We start from the raw sequence: 18,711 nt of genomic DNA, 5'->3' as shown, positions 1-18,711 counted from the left end.
TCTTAGATACAAATTTGATTACGGACATGCTTAAGTTAAGACTTTGGAATGGACTAAGTGAAGGTTATTGTCCTAAGTTGTGAGTGATTATCATTTATGATTGCCCTGAGTTCAATATTCTTCTTCAATTCAATTTGTTTATTTCATTTCAGCACTTGAACATGAAAAATTGTATTCAGCTTGAAATTTTGCCTAAGCTCCAATATAATTCAGTTTTAATGGTGAGTTCTAAGGGAGCTTAGGCAGAATTTCAAGCTAAAAAAAATTTTCTATGTTAAAGTATTGAAGTAAAATAAACAAATTGAATTGAAAAAGAATATTGAATTAAATGCAATCATAAATGCTAATCACCCATAACTTAGGATAATAACCTTCACTTAGTCCATTTCAAAGTCTTAAATTAGGCATGTCTGTAATCAAAATTGTATTTAGGAATGGAAACCCTGTAGTCACACTATCATTTATAGTTATACCAAGACTTAATATATGCAACTATATTTCAATCTGTCTTAAGAGAGAAGTCAAAGGTTAGGAAGTTTTTGAAGGTTTATTAGGCTTTGACAATGGTTGCACCTAGAGATCAATACCTACAAGGTTGTAGAATGATTGACTTTCAATCCACCTGGAAATTCTGAAGCAACATAGCCTAATATTTGCAGATCCTTAAGAGTAGCATGTGGTCTAAGGCCTTTAAGGACAGAGAGTTGTGCATGTTGTGCTAATTCTGATGTTGCGCTCCAATGTAATAGCTTAGTGTAAGTCACCTAGAAGGTGGTGTGAGCATACTTTTGCAATTGTTTCTTTATTTTTCCCCTTTTTATGTTATTTATATCTAAGAATGGTCATTCATGTTGATTGACCCACTTAAATTGCATGTTTTTATTTGAACAGTTCATTTTTTTTCTTATTAGTTGTGAGGACAATGTTGGTGTAATGTGTTATATATGATTTGGAGATAAAATTTCAGAACATAAGGTGAGCTAGTGATTTTTTGTCATCTTCAACTAATTACATGTTAGGTGTCTCTATTATGAAACTTTATTTATTTTATCTAGTTCTTAAGTGGGCTCTTAATTAAATTTAATTTCTTTTCTTAAGCTTAAAATTTCTGGCAAAAATTATTTTAATATAGTCTTCCACGTATTGCTTTAGAGCTGTCTATGTTTTTAAGGCAAAGAACATTGAGGCATGTGTAAATGGTGCTTTGTTTTGTTATTGTTGAAAACATAGATAGTTTTTCTTTTTCTATTCACTATTTTCTTCTTTCATACTTATGTTATTGCAAGTTTAGCTGCTAGCCTAGTATGCATGGAAACTTGAGCACCAATTTGCATTCTGTTAACAAGCAATGGATTTCAATATTTTGGCTGAGTTTAGATTGTTGAGCCTGACTGTATTTTAGATATGATTGAGCTTGATATAGAGCTAGGAAATGACATTATTTTGGGAATAGTTCAGCTTAAAGGAATAGCAAGGAGTGAAACTTTTGAAAATTGCATCAAGAAAGGGCAAAGGCTGAATTAAAATGATTAGTCCTTTTGAAAGCAACATTCTAATTCTAAGTCAAAACAACATTCTCGAAATGTCTCGTTATACACTAAACTAATTCTAGCATAATGAATCAATCATCTCTAGTCCCCCTTTTAAGTATAACAACTCAAAAGCTTGCTTGACCTGGCTACCAAAATAAAGTGTCGTAGCCCGTAGGCATAATTGGGCTGCTGACAATAATCCATGGGCTTAATACACCAAAGAAGCAGAAAAATCTATTCACTCACGCAACCCATCCCCGGGAAGACCAAAAACTCCATTATAAAACGAAGGGATGGGTTGCGAAGAAAGGGCAGCGAAAAAAGAGAGAAACACAAAAAAGAAAAGATTTTCTAGATAAAAAAACTATCAGTAAATCTGTGGTGAAGAGAAAGAAAAACACCAAAGGAAAACGAACATTGCTTCCTGGTATCTTGTAAAAGCCACTATTGCACATACTTGGATTCAAAGAGAATCAAACTTTGCAAGTTTTGAAGGCTGAAATAGCCACTCAAGACTGTAATTTTTGAGCTTGATTGAACCTTGTATCACGTCCTAGTGAGCTTTCTGTAACTTAACAGACAATGTATTAATGAAATATGCCTCATTAATCCCAGGATCCCCTTAGCATTAATTTTGTATCGCTTTGCTAATCCTTCTTCTTTCCTTTTGAATTTACCTTGTTGTTTTTTGGCATTCTTCAATACGAATATCCTTGCTTGTCATTTTTTTTATTTTTTTTTTATTTTTTATTGTTAGGAGCATCCCCTGTACATCACTTGATTCTTAAACAACATGTTAGCTGCGGTGAGTCAAGGCCCGGTTCACCAAAATCTTTTATTTAGGCCCGGGATCCTTGGGCCTGAGTGTCACAGAAAAAAAGGCACTCTTACAGAGATAACTTAGCAAATTGTTAAGTTCTAAAATACTATTAGAACACATTAAAATCTTAGAGTGACTATATTTAAGAGTAATATGTATTAATTTATAAATATTTATTGAAGATTGTATAATTATGTAGGCTAAATATTAATTGCTATCTTAAATATTTATAATTCATTTAATAATATAAAATTTACAATTGGCTTTTTGTTCAAATTTATTTACTGAAAGTGTGTTAAAATATATTTATATTTTAAAAAGTAAGAAAACTAGAGATTTTAAAAAGCCGGATATTAAAGTTTAAAAGCAAAAATCTCAAAACACACTAATCTGTAATTTACTAACCGCAATATATTTTCCCTTCATGTGCATATATGTTAAGGATATGGTTAGTTTACTTCTCGGGCTTTATGTTACTCGCATTAAAAAAAATGAATTCCACTATTATTTTAATCACCATCCACCTTATCATATATATTATTAAAATTTTCTTATATTAATTTTTTTAATGAATTATGAATTATTCTCCCAACACTACATAGCCCCACATCCTCACACAGTTGCAGCTTCACTGACTATTTTAGCAGCAAGGAGATTGTCAGATTGGAAAAAAAAAATTATATATATATATATATATATATTTTACTGATTTCGAGGGTTTTGTTTGGTTGTGTTGAGATGAGCTTTGTTGTGTTGATATTTGATAACAACTAAACAATGTGGGCTGGCATGGCAGTAACATTGAGGAGAAAAAGCAAAAGGCATACTAGCTTGAGAATTGTGAATGTGAAAGGAGTAAAACGTAAAGTTTGGCTTTAAAATTAGTTGACATCTATGCCATTTTGGAGAGAGATGAGCATTGTCCACTGGATTAATTACAAGTCAAAATGGACAATTGGTGTGTTCAACTAATACTGGTGATTTTCTAAAGCCAAAGAATCAAAAAGTTCAAAGTATTTCACCCTTTTTGCGTTGTTATTTCAATAATCTGACACATCCTCTCTAGGAATCTCTTTGTAATAATAGAATGGAAATCCTAGTGGTTGGGAGCACTGCAGCATAGTAAAGTTGGGGAGAACTGATCTTGGCAGTTTGGCTTCTTTCACGTGTACCTTCAGTAGGATTGCAAGTGAATTAATTGAAGCTGAAAGTAAAATGCTCCCCCAAGCCTCTCCTCGTCTTTTAATTCACATCTTTCTGATATTGACCCATCAGTTTCACGCACCACCCTCCGGTCCTTGTGATTGTTACTTTCTTAGTGGTGACGGTGGTCTGGCCATGGTGGTTTTGAAGAAAGAAGAGAGCAGAACAAGAGAGGAGAAAGAGAGAGAGGCGGAGAGATGAGCATCATAAATTTATGATGATACTATAGTACAATTGTAAAAATATTTAATAGTGAAAGACCGGGTAACGGATTGTTTTTATGCCTTTGATGCTAAAATATACCAATATATGGCATATAAAAAACGGGATGTGAATGCTGGTGTTAAAAGTTAAACAGTGACAAGTCCTAATAAATTCCACAAGCCAAGACAAGTACTACTGTAAGATAAAAAGATCCTTACATTACATATAAAAATAAACTGATTTAAGTGCTTTAAGGTCACACATGAATACATGATCTCACTCTGCCACTTTTAATAACAAGAAGCATAGTTGTTAAATCATGAATCGTATCATAAATCGATTTTTAATTTTTATGTATCATATATTGTATCGAATCGTGTATCGTAAGATACATAAACATTTAATAAAATTATAAAATATATGAAAGATATACTCATTATAAATTCAAAATATATTCAATTAAATACCAATTTAATCATTACTTATGCAATAAAATTTAACAAAGCTAACTAAATAAATCAAAGTAACTTATATTAGCAACATGCACATTCAAATTGATTAAACTCTGAAGTGAAAATATATGATATATGAACCAAAATATATTATCTTTTCATCATCTTATTTAATCAACTCCATCTAAGTCAATGTTATCATCATGTTCAGCATCTTACAAAATTATTTTTTCATAGACATTTTCTTCATTATTACCAACATTTACTATTTTTGTTTTGTTTTTTTATTCTAACAATTTATTCTATTTATTTTTTCTTGGCATTCTAACTTTTTAGACTCATAATAATAAGAACAAAATAAAAAAAAAATTTATATTTTCATTTTATTATTAATAGCATAGAAAATATATTTGCATATATGAAAGTGAGTGTTATAAGTATAGTCTAAATTTTGTAGGAGAAAGAGAAGGGAGGGAAAAAAAAAAAAAAACTCATGGGAATTAGAATCAATTAAGTTTCCCAATAAATTTGTGTTAAAAAAGTCTAACAACTTGTTTAAATCAAATAAAATCACATATTTTAACAAAAAAACTCATTTTAAACCCACATGTCTATATATCGTATAATACGTATGATTCACTGATATGATACGATTCATATAATACACATTTATGTATCGGACGATTTATGAGCACTTATGATACGAAACTTTTTGCACACGATACGATACGTATCATGTATTGTACGATACTGACAGTTATGACAACAAGTATTACATCATTTTATGCAGAAAACTTTACTACCCATTAAAGAGAATCCAAATTTAGTGATCTTGGCTGTTTTTTTTGTTTTTTCTTTCACTTGTTCCATCAGTATTAGTAATATGTTGCAAGTGAATTAAATGAAGCTGAAAGTAAGATATCAGTGAAGATAAAAATGTAAAAATGGCAAGCTATTAAAGAAAGCTACAAATGGATGACTGACACATAACCAATTGACAATTATACTTCAGTTCTGAAATCGTTGCAAGGGTTCTAAAACAAATCTCACAAATTTATTGTGTCTTCAAGTCTGTTCAGATACCACTTATTTTGCTAAAACTGAAAACTTATTGCTCAAAGTATTGTAGATAAAAGTAAAAGTTAGTTGAAATAATACAGTGGAGCCTACAAATAGTACCAAAAAGTGCAATGAGCCTATAAATAGCAGCGAAAATAAGCTGAATATTGAAATAATTTTTATTTTTTATTGGTATCCAAACGGAGACTTTGTATCATTATTTATAGGGTTTTAATGTATGCCACATGTTAATAAATTATTTTTGGAAAAATTTTATTGGGAGTTGAAAAAATTGTCACAGGTTTTTCAATTCCCAATTGTATTTCAGCTCTGAAATCATTGCAGAGATTCTAAAACAAATCTCACAAATTTATCGTGTCTTCATATCATTATTTATATTGTTCCAATCCTTTTCACTTGTTCCAATCTAAACTTTTTTTTGTTTACCAAAAAAAAAAAAAAAAAAAAACTTGTGATTTGTGCCCTTTTACATCCATCTGGATCTATTCATCTTCGGCCAACTACTTTTAACTAGCATATTTATTATTACGCTAAAATGCAAAATTGACCATTTAACTTTTCTCAGATTTCATTTCTATCCTCTAACTTTACTTTCTTTCATTTCAGCCCTTTAAATTTCAGATTTATTCAATTAAGACTTTTTCATTAAAGGTAGATCATTCAACAACTGATAAACAGATGATCCAATATTTGTTTCGTTCCTGCTCTGTAACTGATAAACAGATGATCTAATATTTTTTTGGTTAGATTAATGTATGGTATTAGAAAATTATTTAGGGCATACATTAATCATCAATTTTAAGAATTTTTTAAATGAAAAATTGAAAATGCTATTTAAGAAGTTATTCACTTTTTCATTTTTTCTTAAGATTTTTCTTTAAAGACATAATTCAATAATTTTTTTTTTTTGCATTATTTTGTTTAAACTTTTTTATTTTATTTTTATTTTATATAATCACTTTTCTAAACACATATATCATATTATTTATTTTATACTTTATTTTATTAAATTATTATTTCTTTTTCAATTTTTTTATTACTCTCTCAAAGCATTTCTCTCTTTAGTATGCTAGCAAATAAGTATTAGAAAATTGATTTACATATGAATAGTAACCACATATATTTATATTGTTACTATAACAACAATTCAAATTTACACAAAGTTACATAAGTTGATCGATGAGGATAATTTTTTTAATTAAATTTGTAAAATTTACCACTTATGCTATACATTACATGAATGTTTTTAGTGTTTGTTTGAAAATAGTTTATTTTAACTTTTTGTTAAAATTTTTTTACTGAAAAAGTGCTAAATTATATTTTATATTTTGAAAATGTGAGAAAAAGTAAGAAAAATTGAGATTTAAAAAAAAGCCGTATATAAATACTAAAAAGCAAAAATCTGGCTTATAAGTTAATTCAAAACACACCAATTTGTAATTTACTAACCACTGTATATTGATGTGGTTAATTATTATTGGTTCTTATTTGAATTTATTATTAATATCACTTTTTCACTTACCAATAACTACTCATTACATTAACATTTTTTGTAAAAAATATTATAAAATAGTTTGTAACTCTAGCACTTCCCAATATAAAAACTTAATCTCAATATAAGATTGAACACTTCAACTTGTTCACTACTATATATAGGTACAGGCGTACAACCAAGAATTTTCACTCAGAGGCTGAGATAGTATTAATACAATAATCATAATTCATAAATATGTTGAATACAAAATTATCAAATTTAATATATTCAGTTAAGATAGTTCAACCTTTCTAAAAAAAAAAAAAAAGTTAAGTTAGTTCAACTTTATGTGTGTGTGTGTGTGTGGGGGGGGGGGGGGGGGGGTTCCATTAGTACAATTAGAGCATCCGCATTAGTAGATGCAAAATTTTTGTAAATTTGCACATCTAAAACCTAATTTTTCCAGTTTACACTCTCATTTTTATAAAACACCCACATTAGTTTGTCTATTATACACATTATTTTCTTTAAATAATCATTTTATATTCTTTTTTTTTTATTATTTCAACATCCTCCATCGTCAATCCCACTTTCTCTCTTTTATTTTCTGAACACTATTCTCTCTCTCTCTCTCTCTCTCTCTCTCTCTCTCTGTGAATTTTCTTTCTTTTTCTTCTTTCTCTCATCTTTCTTCACCGGTCAAGTTTTCTTCTTTTGCCCCTTTCTTCACCGGAAAACTCCATTAATAAACCATAAAAACTCCATAAACAAACCAAAAAACTTCACTTCAACACAAACCCATGTCAATCTAAGTCCATTTGGGTTGGATCTAGCGATGGTAGCAAGGCAGATGCGGCGGCGACAGCAAGGCAGATGCGGCAACAGTAGGGTAGATCTGGCGGCAGCAATGACAGTATATCTAATTGTTTTCCATTGGGTTTTTCATGTGGGTTTATGTTGGATTTTTGATATGGGTTTTCCATTGGATTTAGTTTTTATTGATTTTGGTTTGGATTTGGAATGAGTTTTTCGGCAGGTATGGGTTACAGTGGTGATAGTTGGGTTGTGCTAAGTTGGGATTTTTCTATTTGTCTTCTTCTTCTTTGTTGAGTTGCTGTGATTGTTGAGAAAGAGAGGGAACCCAATGAGGTGGAGAGTCAGACCAGAGAGAAAAAGAGAGAGTAAGGTGGAGAGAGAAAAAACAATAAAATTTTAATGCATATGCTATAGTAATAGGGCGAAAATAGTCAAATACCACATTTTGGCAAAATTTGTGGCAAACTAGTACTGTTTCTGAAATATGTAGCAATTTACCACTTTTTTAGTACTCGAGTTTCACAAAATAGAGTTCTAAACAGTATTCGAGTTCAGTGAACTCGAGTTTCTAGGTGAATCACCAGCGTGGCACTGCTGACCTGGAATTTGATCAATTAAAAAAATAATGTGGTACTCGATATTGTGGAAATCGAGTACTTTTTTAAGGTACTTGAGTTTTATAAGCTCGAGTACCTTGTTTTTCTTTTCTTTTTTTCTTTTTTTTTTTCTACTTTTTGTTTCGTACAAAACTTATTTCAACTACTTGTGATTTGTGTGCACCAAACAAAATCTTGTGGTCCATGAGCACACAGACAATTCTCCTTTCTTACTGTTACAAAATCAACAGCACTTGACTTCCAACAACCCCTATCAAGGAGATCCACTAGTACAAAAATCTCCTGGCTAGCCCTTAAAAACTTTGCTATGAGAAGTATGCTTTACCAGTCTATCAGAAAGCTTCAATCTGCCACCTCCACAACTTCAGCATTACCTACCCAAATGTGTGGGATGGATTTTGAAGACCCACCGGAAATAGCGGACCTTAGCCTTAAACATGTTTTCATGACAACATTGAGCATACTTTCATACACAATATGACTATGAGAAGCCGACCATTAATTTCAACTGGCTTAACAGTGAAATTTGGACCTTTGAAATACACCCATCTCCATTGAGATGCCTGAGTTTTTGATCTACTGTGATAGCAAGCTACAAGATAAAAGGGATTTCTAGGCAAAAAGTAGGAAAAAAGAAAAGAGAAAAAAGAAAAGAGAAACAAGGTACTCGACTTTGTTAAGCTCGAGTACCTTAAAAAAGTACTCAATTTCCACAATATCGAGTACTACATTGCTTTTTTAATTGATCAAATTCTAGGTTAGCAGTGCCACGTTGGCGACTCACTTAAGAACTCGATTTTGTGAAACTCGCGTACTAAAAAAGTAGTAAATTACTACATATTTCTGAAACAGTATTAGTTTGCCACAAATTTTACCAAAACGTGGTATTTGGCTATTTTTACGACAATAACTGTGCATATATGCATGGTTGCTACATGCACAGTTACTATAACAATTGTGCATTTGTGCACAATTTTACATCCGTTGATGTGGGTGTTTTTTTACTCAAAATGTGTAAAATCAGTTACTTTTTTAATTTTGCACAACTTTGCACATACTGATGGGATACTCTTAGTAAAGTCTTTTGTTATTGAATAAGAGATTTTCGCATCAAAATTATACCCAATAATAGTAGCATCTTTATTCTTAAAGCATACTCTAATCGTTTATGACTTGCTAAAATTTGTTTTAGCTTTAATATAACTCAAGAATTAACCTAAAATGAAATTAAAAATGATTTGTTTTCTCATTTATATACATGTTACTCGCATTAAAAAATGAATTCCACTGTGATTTTAAGCACTATCCACCTTATCATTCATATTATTAAAATTTTCTTATATTAATTTCTTTTTAACGAATTATCCACTCAACACTTCATAGCCCCACATCTTGACATAGTTGCAGGTTCACTCTACTATTTTAGCAGCAAGGAGATGGTCAGATGAAAAAAAAATTAAGACAAAAAAAGACAGATCATTTATTACTGATTGCGAGGGTTTTGTTTGGTTGTGTTGATATTTGATAACAACTAAACAATAGGGGCTGGCATGGCAGCAACATTGAGGAGAAAAAGCAAAAGGCAGACTAGCTTGAGAATTGTGAATGAGAATGAAGAGTAAAACGCAAAGGTTTGTTTTAAAATAAGCTGACATCTATGCCATTTTGGAGAGAAATGGGCATTGTCCATTGGATTAAGTACAAGTCAAAATGGACAATTGGTGGTTCAACTGATATTGGTGATTTTCTAAAGTCAAAGAATCAAAAAGTTCAAAAGTATTTCACCCTTTTTGCGTTGTTATTCAGTACTCAATAAAATCAGTGTGTAAGTGTGTTTGTGTGTCTAATGAAGAAAGAGGTCATAAGTACCATGTACTGGGTTCTACACAATTATAAATTCACATAAATTAAGGCACACTAATTATATATCTTTAAACCTTTACTGGGTTATGCAGAATTACCGGGTTCCGCAGAATTATTTTAAAGAAACTTTAAAAGTGACAATACTTTTATGAGTCACGGATGTGTTTAGTTGAAGACTGAGTGGCACTGCCTTGTCCACGTACTTTCTCATTAGTTGAACAACACGTACAAAGAATGCTTTTTTTTTTTTCTTTTTTTTTTGAGAAAAAAAAAAAAAAAAAAAAAAAAAAAAAAAAAAAAAAAAAAAAAGCCTTGAATGTTTTATTAGTTAGTGTGAGCCTTGATATATCTTTATCCAAAGCCTTGAACACCCTTGCAATCTCTATTCAGTGAGCTTTATCAAACCCAAATATCATTTTCTTTATCACTCAGATTGAAGAGAATTGGACATGGAGATCTTCCTTTCTGTACTAGCTTAATTTGTACATTTCTCAGAACCCAATTTTTTTTTATTTACATTTTTTTTTTATCTTGTGGTTTTTTTCTTTTTTTCCCATGTATTTATATATTTGCGCTTAGGTTTTGGAGAACTGCATGTGCATGTGTTTGCAAGGTATTTATTTTTTAGTTTTTAACATGTCAAACACTTAAAGTTTTTTCCACTTCATACGGGCACATATTCATAGATAAATCCTGATTCATTCGATCTAATTTTAGTATGAGAGTTGACTTTTGCATGCATGCATTAGAGAGAACTCTCTCTTTTTAGTGGTGGCAAGAGGGACTCCGATTGTGAGAGAACTCTCTCTCTGTGTGTCTCTCTCTTGGAGAACCCCTCTTTTGCCGGCCGTCTCCTCTTTGTTTTTCTAATTTCAATTTGTAAATGATTATTTTTTCATGTGTTTTCTTATGATAGGCACATGAGTTATGTTACTCAATTTAACAGAAGGTACTAATTTGACAGATGAGTAAAGTTCAAAGAGTAAATTGGTTAGGGGTGTAATGGCCACTACTAAAAATTCAAAAAAGTAACATTGAATATATGAAGTTATTCAAACTAATGTGGCACTCATTTGGAAAACTCAGCAAATTTCATACTTAGCAATAGGGGGCACAACAATTTTCATCATTCACACGAAAAATGACCACTTTGAAAGTCTTAGTGGCCTCAATCAATTCAAAGGTACAAATATCACCTACTTCTAGATTATTGTCCTTTGCAAATACTTTCCAACGACAGTTGAACCTACATTTTAGATTCTCATCAGTCCTTTTGCAAAACTCAACAGGCCAGTTACTCCCATTGACCCAAAGGTTGACATTGCCATGCAATATATTTGAATATTTCTTCACAAAGTCCTTTGGTATATTCTGTTGAAAAAAGACAATGAAGAAAAAAAATTAAGGAAAGAATATGTCTTTTCCAGTGAAGAATGAAACTAAAAAGTTTGTAGCCCGAAAGAATGCATTGCTACCAAATTTCCTCTCTCTTAAATGTATATCATCATGCAAAGTGAACACTAGAGAAATTTTGATGATTAAGTAGCTATTAAATTGAAAGCTTACCAAATTCCGATCCAAGTACGACTGTTGAATGACAACCTTGAAATACGGATTTTTAGGTTTGAAAGCACTTGCTCTCTGAAGTGCTCTAGCTATTTCATTGTTGTTCAATGGCTGGATCATTCTAACAGCCTTAGATTTCAAACGGTGTTTAGTCGTAGAAATTCCTTTAACGCCTTTTGCTGAAAAATTAAGTTAAACATGATTATGAAAACATAATAAACTAGGGACTTTGACTCAAACATGATTATATGAAATTTACATATTGGAAGTGATTGCAATTTTACCACTTGAATTAGTTTTCACGATCTTGTGGGGTCGAAAATATGGTAATGGTGATTTATCCCTTGTTTTTGGGCTTGGTGGAAAGCTGCCTAAGAATTCAATAGCACTATAACTCTCAATCTCTTCCATATTAGGAGCTATAAATTCATTATGAAGCTTGCCTTTTCCATGATGAGAAGTATTGAAATGATAGTCTATTTCTGTTGCACTCTCATCAAATATGAGTACATAGAAGTGGGAATTTCCTTCGTATCGGAAAACTAAGAAGTGCCCCTGCTTTACTGAGTAGTACTTTGCAAATTCTGGCCAGCCCTTCTGTAAGCAAACCTCACCATCACTTTCTGTCAATTCTATATTCCATTCTGCACCACTCGGAAGTTTTAGAAATGCAGAATTTGACAGCTCCTGTCCATATTTCCTTGTAAACTTTTTAGGAATTCCCTGTGAAGAATGAGTCTATAATTAAGTTTTGCACATAAAATACAATATGAAGTATTAAGCACACACACATACACACACATTGTTCTTAATAGGAAAAACGTGGTTTCTGTTTCTAAACAACAATATTTAAAAAATTAGAGTAATGGTTAGTTGACTTGGTTCCATTCTACTATCAAAATAATTCTTGCATCTTATCTTTATTATAATAAAATGCAAATAAAAAGCTTCATTCCTTTCTACTATTGTACATTTATACTCCATATATCTTTGAGAACCAACCAAAGTTATTCCACTATCTTATGGATTGCATGAATATTTATTCTGCAATTAACAACAATAAAATAAAATAAAATAAAATAAAGAAGAAGAGGGGAAAGGGGAGCAGGTATGAGGAATTCTTTATATTCTTCTATTTTTATTATTTGAATCCCTGTAGTGTTGGCAAACAAAAACCTTTTCTTTTAAGTCCATTTAGTTTTTAACATATTTGCTCATGTACAATTTAAAAAAAAAAAAAAAAAAAAAAAAAACTTCCTTTTCTCTATTTACATTTATACTTAAAACTAATTTTTATTAAAAAAAAATCGAAATGGACTCCTAATCTAGCATAACAAATCTTCAACTGCCCAAAGTGCAAACAAAGTGATAACTAGGAAGGCCAAAACTAGAATAAATATATTTGTAGGTGAAAGGGGAACCATACTGCTACTAAACAGCTGCTTGTATCCAAAATTGTAGAGACTAAAAGTCTGTTTTTCCTTTTCTTTTTCAAAGAATACCAACCCAAAAACTTAAAGACAATAAGAAAATTAAATAATAAAAAGAGTTCTTTAAATAATTTTATAAAATTATATTAAAAAATAAAAAAGAACAAAACCAACAACATCAACTCCTCTTGGACCAGCCTGTCCCAAGGTACTTGCAACTTGCAAGTCGCAAAGCTTAAAATATGAGATGAAAAAATTACAAAGTTCAACAAGCTAGCTAGACTCTTTGGTTCTACATGTATAACTCTTTTTTTGGAGTTATTACCTAACATTAGAATTGTAAATTTTTTCCCAAACAAGAGACCAAGACCATAATCATACATTTGATCCGATTAGTTTAACAAAGTAGTAGTAGCATCAAGTTCTTAAATCGCACACAAAGTGAGATAGATGAATATACTTACAAGCTTCCCATCTCGTAGACAATTGTTGAGAATGATCTTGAAAAAATGTGGAGCATTCGCCATAACTGCTGCACTGTCAATATCTCTATCTCCCGCCTTGTATAGTTCAACAAAGGCTTCTTAGTTTTGTATCTTGAGGTTGTGGGTAGTTCTTCTCACTTCTCAATATCTATACAATATAATTAATGCTTTCTGATACAGAGTAGCTGAACCTTTATAGTAAAGCATTATTATAATTAATGAGCTACCAAGTTCATGGTAGCTGCATGTGTTTTTAATGCCAGTTATAGTCTGTGAAGAAGACGTACAGAGAAAGAGGGATTGAGATCCCGCAATAGCACAGATCTCAGCCGTTGAAAGCATCCAATGGCTCCTGTGAAGTGATAGCTCATCAATCCGCATGAAGTTGAAAAAAGCCCTAACAAGCCGCATCACATTATTGGATCATCTATTTTTTTTTTTTTTGAGAAATTGGATCATCTATTTAATAGTTGCAAAATGATCTAACTTTAATAATAAATATGTTAGTTTAAAGTAGTTGGCCGAAGATTAATAGATCATGATGGATGTATAGGAACTAGGCCGCCACAATATGACATGCTGCTTTTGCACTTTATAAAGTTCAGATTTCTATTTGCAATGTCATTGTGCATGGGGACAAGCAAAAAGGATTGGAACGATATAAATAATAATGATATGAAGACACAATAAATTTGTGAGATTTGTTTTAGAAATCAGATATGGTAAACCCTTGCAACGATTTCATAGCTGAAATACAATTGATTATGTGTCTGTCAGTCATTTGTAGCTGTCTTTAACACTTTTATTATCTTCACTGACATCTTACTTTTTGCTTCATTTAATTCACTTGCAACGTATCACTGAATGAACTAGTGAAAAAGAAATGTTAAGCAGGTTTTTGGTCTATTTTTTGTGCCTTTGTCCTGTTTTCCTGCTCTGTTTTCCTTGTGTGTTCTGATCTGGTTGTAATTTTTACTTCTTGAATGAAAGTTCAGTTTCAAAAAAAAAAAAAAAAACGGACATTTTTTACCGATTGCGAGGTTTTTGTTTGGTTGTGTTGATATTTGATAACAACTAAACAATGGGGGCTGGCATGGCAGCAACATTGAGGAGAAAAAGCAAAAGGCATACTAGCTTGAGAATTGTGAATGAGAATGAAGAGTAAAACGCTAAGGTTTGTTTTAAAATTCTAAGGAATTCAACCCGAAATTCCCAACATGTAAGAAACAAAAAAAATAGAGAAAACATAAAAAAAAAAAAAAAAAAAAAATTACATGCATAAAACAATATTTATGTGGTTTGTTAATTTGCCTACGTTTACGGAGTTATAAGGATTTCACTATTATCAAGGAAAAATACAAAGTGCGGCTACAGTTTTTTTTTTTTTTTTCCTCAAAAACAACAACAAGACAAAATCCTAATCACCAAAAAACGATTTCTATATCTTGTGCACAGGATTCACAATAGACTACAAAATCACGCAACATTATTCGGATCGGGTTGGGTTGTCAACCGGATTAAACATAACTAAACTCCAGAAGACCTAACAAAAATAAGCTGACATCTATGCCATTTTGAAGAGAAATGGTCATTGTCCATTGGATTAATTACAAGTCAAAATGGACAATTGGTGGGTTCAACTGATACGGGTGATTTTCTAAAGCCAAAGAATCAAAAAGTTCAAAGTATTTCACCCTTTTTGTGTTGTTATTCAATACTGTTATATGACACATCCTCTCTAGGAATCTCTTTGTAACAATAGAATGGAAATCCTAGTGGTTGGGAACACTGCAGCATAGTAATTTATAGTTAATGAAGGAACACAAACCAAACAAACTGATCTTGGCTAGCTAGTTTGGCTTCTTTCACGTGTACCTTCGGTGGGATTGCAAGTGAATTAATTCATATCTTTCTGATATTCACATAAATTAAGGCACACTAATTATATATTTTTAAACCTTTACTGGGTTCTGCAGAATTATTTTAAAGAAACTTTAAAAGTGACAATACATTTATGAGTCGCGGATGTGTTTAGTTGAAGACTGAGCTGCACTGCACAAAGAAAGCTCAAGGTAAAAACAAAGCCAAAAATGTTTTATTAGTTAGTGTGAGCCTTGAATAGAGATTGCACCCTTGCAATCTCTATTCAGTGAGCTTTATCAAACCCAAATACCATTTTCTTTATCATTCAGATTGAAGAGAATTGGACATGGAGACCCTCATTTCTGTTCTAGCTTAGTTTGTGCATTTCTAGGTTTCAAAAAGAAAAAGAAAAAAATTGTGCATTTCTCAAAACCCAATTCTTTATTATTTACATTTTTTTTTTATCATTCAGTTTTTTTACTTTTTTTTTTTCCTATGTATTTATATATTTGCGCTTAGCTTTTGGAGATCGTGCATGTGTTTGCATGGTATTTATTTTTGGGTTGTGTTAACCGCAAGGTGTCCATTAACCAAAATTTTTTTACTTTTTTCTGACAAATTTATTTATTTATTTATTTTGAAATTGGTGTCTTTTTTGACTTTCCCTAACAAATTTTTTTGTCTTTTTTGCAATAAACAGTGTACTAGTACTAGACCGTGCCAGCTTAAAAAAAAAAGCCATTCAGTGAGAAGAAAACAAAGCTAACGGCTAGAAATTTAATTCATACAGTATCTTTTAATGTTCTTACCAACCCCTGCCTCGTTTTTTAATTCATATCTTTCTGATATTGACCCATCAGTCCCTTCTGTTCTTGTGATTGTTACTTTGCAGTGATTAAAGTCACTGTGTTTGTGTGTCTAATGGGGAAACAGAGTTCTGCACAGTATAAATGCGCATAACTTAATGCACACACTGAGCTGCAATGTCTACGTGCTCTCTCAATTGGCTATAAATAGAGGAAGAGTTGATAAGTTAAAACTCTCGGTGAAAACAAAGCCTAATATGTTTTATGGATTTTACTAATGTGTGGCCAATGTCTACGTGCTCTCTCAATTGGCTATAAATAGAGGAAGAGTTGATAAGTTAAACAACACAGAAAACTCTCGGTAAAAACAAAGCCTAATATGTTTTATGGATTTTACTAATGTGTGCCCGGAGGGCACACATTAGTAAATTCCATTAAAATAAAAGTAGCATCCTAGGCACTTTTTTTGCTTTTACAAGGACAAAACTTTGGACTTGTCTTGAAGAGCCTTCATCAAAATGTTGTGCTGCATATCTTGAGAAGAGCAAAACTTATCTCTTTCACGAAAGAGGAAGTCTTCTTTTTACATTTTGAAGGTGCAGCAACAGGTTTCCTTAAATATGTAAGACAGACTACATTGGTCATGTCAATAAGAGTTCGGCTTGGGCCTGGGAAGAGCAGAATCACGTGAGTGGTGAGGGATGTACTTGTTTGGCAAGGAATGAATAGTTGCTTGATGCTTTTCCCTTAATTTTTGGTGTTTCCATTTGCAGGTCCAGCTTTGGCTTTCGGCCTCTTCTTGTTTTTTCTCCCTGGGATTCACTTGATTATCCTCTGGACTAAGACTGTTGTCCCATATTCCACCAGCAGGTTGCACTAATGAGATGGCAAAAAAAATCTATTAGAGAAAAATTTAATTTTAAGAAGATGCGAAAATTAAATAATTTGATAATAGAAAATTTAATTCCACACACACATATCATCCTATCTTTTATAAAAGATTTTAATGACACAAAACAACTTTTTTACTAGTTTATAATCATGTTGGTGTGTATATAAAGATTTTAATGACACAAAACAACTTTTTTACTAGTTTATAATCATGTTGGTGTGTATATAAAGATTTTAATGACACAAAACAACTTTTTCACTAGTTTATAATCTTGTTGGTGTGTATATATGTGTATATATATATATATATATATAGAGAGAGAGAGAGAGAGAGAGAGAGAGAGAGAGAGAGAGAGAGAGAGAGAGAGAGAGAGAGAGAGAATGCAAATTTATGATAAAGTTCTTTTGTATAAAATGTAATAATGAGTATCCAATTATTGTTATTCATTTCTCATTATTCGAATTAGTTTTCAATTCTTTTTTACCGGTCTATGGGATTTAGCATTTAGGATTCATTTAATCACGGTTTTTGTCAATTTTTTTCTCACCAAATTTTTAAATAAAGTGCTTTATGCAATATTCATATTACTTATATATCATGTGCTTTATGAAATCCATTATACTTAGAGCATTTGCAGCAGTGGAGCTAAAAAGCTATAATGCTATTTTAGCTCCACTACTATAGCAAAATAAGCCCACAGCAGTGGAGCTAAAGCCATAAAATTTGGCTGATTTGCTACAGTGCACATCTAAAGATAGATGTGCACTGTAGCGCTCATCTAAAAAAAAAAATAATTTTTTAATCTATCAGTCGATTAAAATAATCCCACCCACTCACTTTTTTTCATTCTTTTATTTTATACTCACCGTCTCCTTCTCCCTTACTCTCAACTCCTTCTCACTCTCAACTCCTTCTCCCTCACTCTCAACTCTCAGATCACTCAGCATCACCGTCCCTCACTCTCAACTCCCAGATCACTCATCACCGTCGCCGCCACAGACCACCCAGCCCACGCCGTCCCTCGCCGTCCCAGCCCAGCCCAGCCACGCCGTCCCAGCCGCATCTCCCTCACTCATCTCCCCCACTCATCACCGTCGCCGCCACAGACCAGCCCAGCCCACGCCGTCCCTCGCTGTCCCAGCCCAACCCAGCCCACGCCGTCGCCGCATCTCCCTCACTCATCTCCCTCGCTCATCGCTGTCGCCGTCCGTCGCTGTCGCAAGCTCAGTTCTCACTCATCAAGCTCTCCACGCCGTCGCTGTCCCAGCCCAGCCCACGCCGTCGCCGTCGCCGTCGCCGTCGCCGTCGCCGTCGCCGTCCCAGCCGATCCACTTCAGGTCAGTGCTCTCTCTTTTCTTTTGTAGTGAATTTTTTCTGTTATTTGGTCTCTGTGCACATGATTTTTTTCTGTTTTTTCTATTCTGGGTTTAGTGTGATTTTGTGGTTGGAAATTTTGTGTGGATTATGTGTGGATTATGCAGGAATTGGTTGTGTAGATTATGTGTCTCTGTGCACATGATTTTTTCTGTTTTTTCTGTTCTGGGTTTAGTGTGATTTTGTGGTTGGAAATACCGTGTGGATTATGTGTGGATTATGTGTGGATTATGC

At 32.4% G+C, this 18,711-nt stretch overlaps 1 protein-coding gene across 1 annotated transcript; it reads right to left on the bottom strand.

The window, feature by feature from the left end:
• Positions 1-11,130: 11,130 nt before the first annotated feature.
• Positions 11,131-13,742, bottom strand: LOC126729206 (B3 domain-containing transcription factor VRN1-like). Its single transcript, XM_050434884.1, has 4 exons — positions 13,522-13,742; positions 11,912-12,350; positions 11,628-11,806; positions 11,131-11,432 (listed from the first exon to the last, which is right to left on the bottom strand). The coding sequence occupies exons 1-4, from the start codon at positions 13,582-13,584 to the stop codon at positions 11,160-11,162; spliced, it is 954 nt and encodes a 317-aa protein (XP_050290841.1). The 5' UTR covers positions 13,585-13,742; the 3' UTR covers positions 11,131-11,159.
• Between the last annotated feature and the right edge of the window lie 4,969 nt (positions 13,743-18,711).

Source organism: Quercus robur, chromosome 5, assembly GCF_932294415.1.
Source record: "Quercus robur chromosome 5, dhQueRobu3.1, whole genome shotgun sequence".
Lineage (NCBI taxonomy): Eukaryota > Viridiplantae > Streptophyta > Magnoliopsida > Fagales > Fagaceae > Quercus > Quercus robur.
This window is presented reverse-complemented; position numbering and strand designations above follow the sequence as displayed.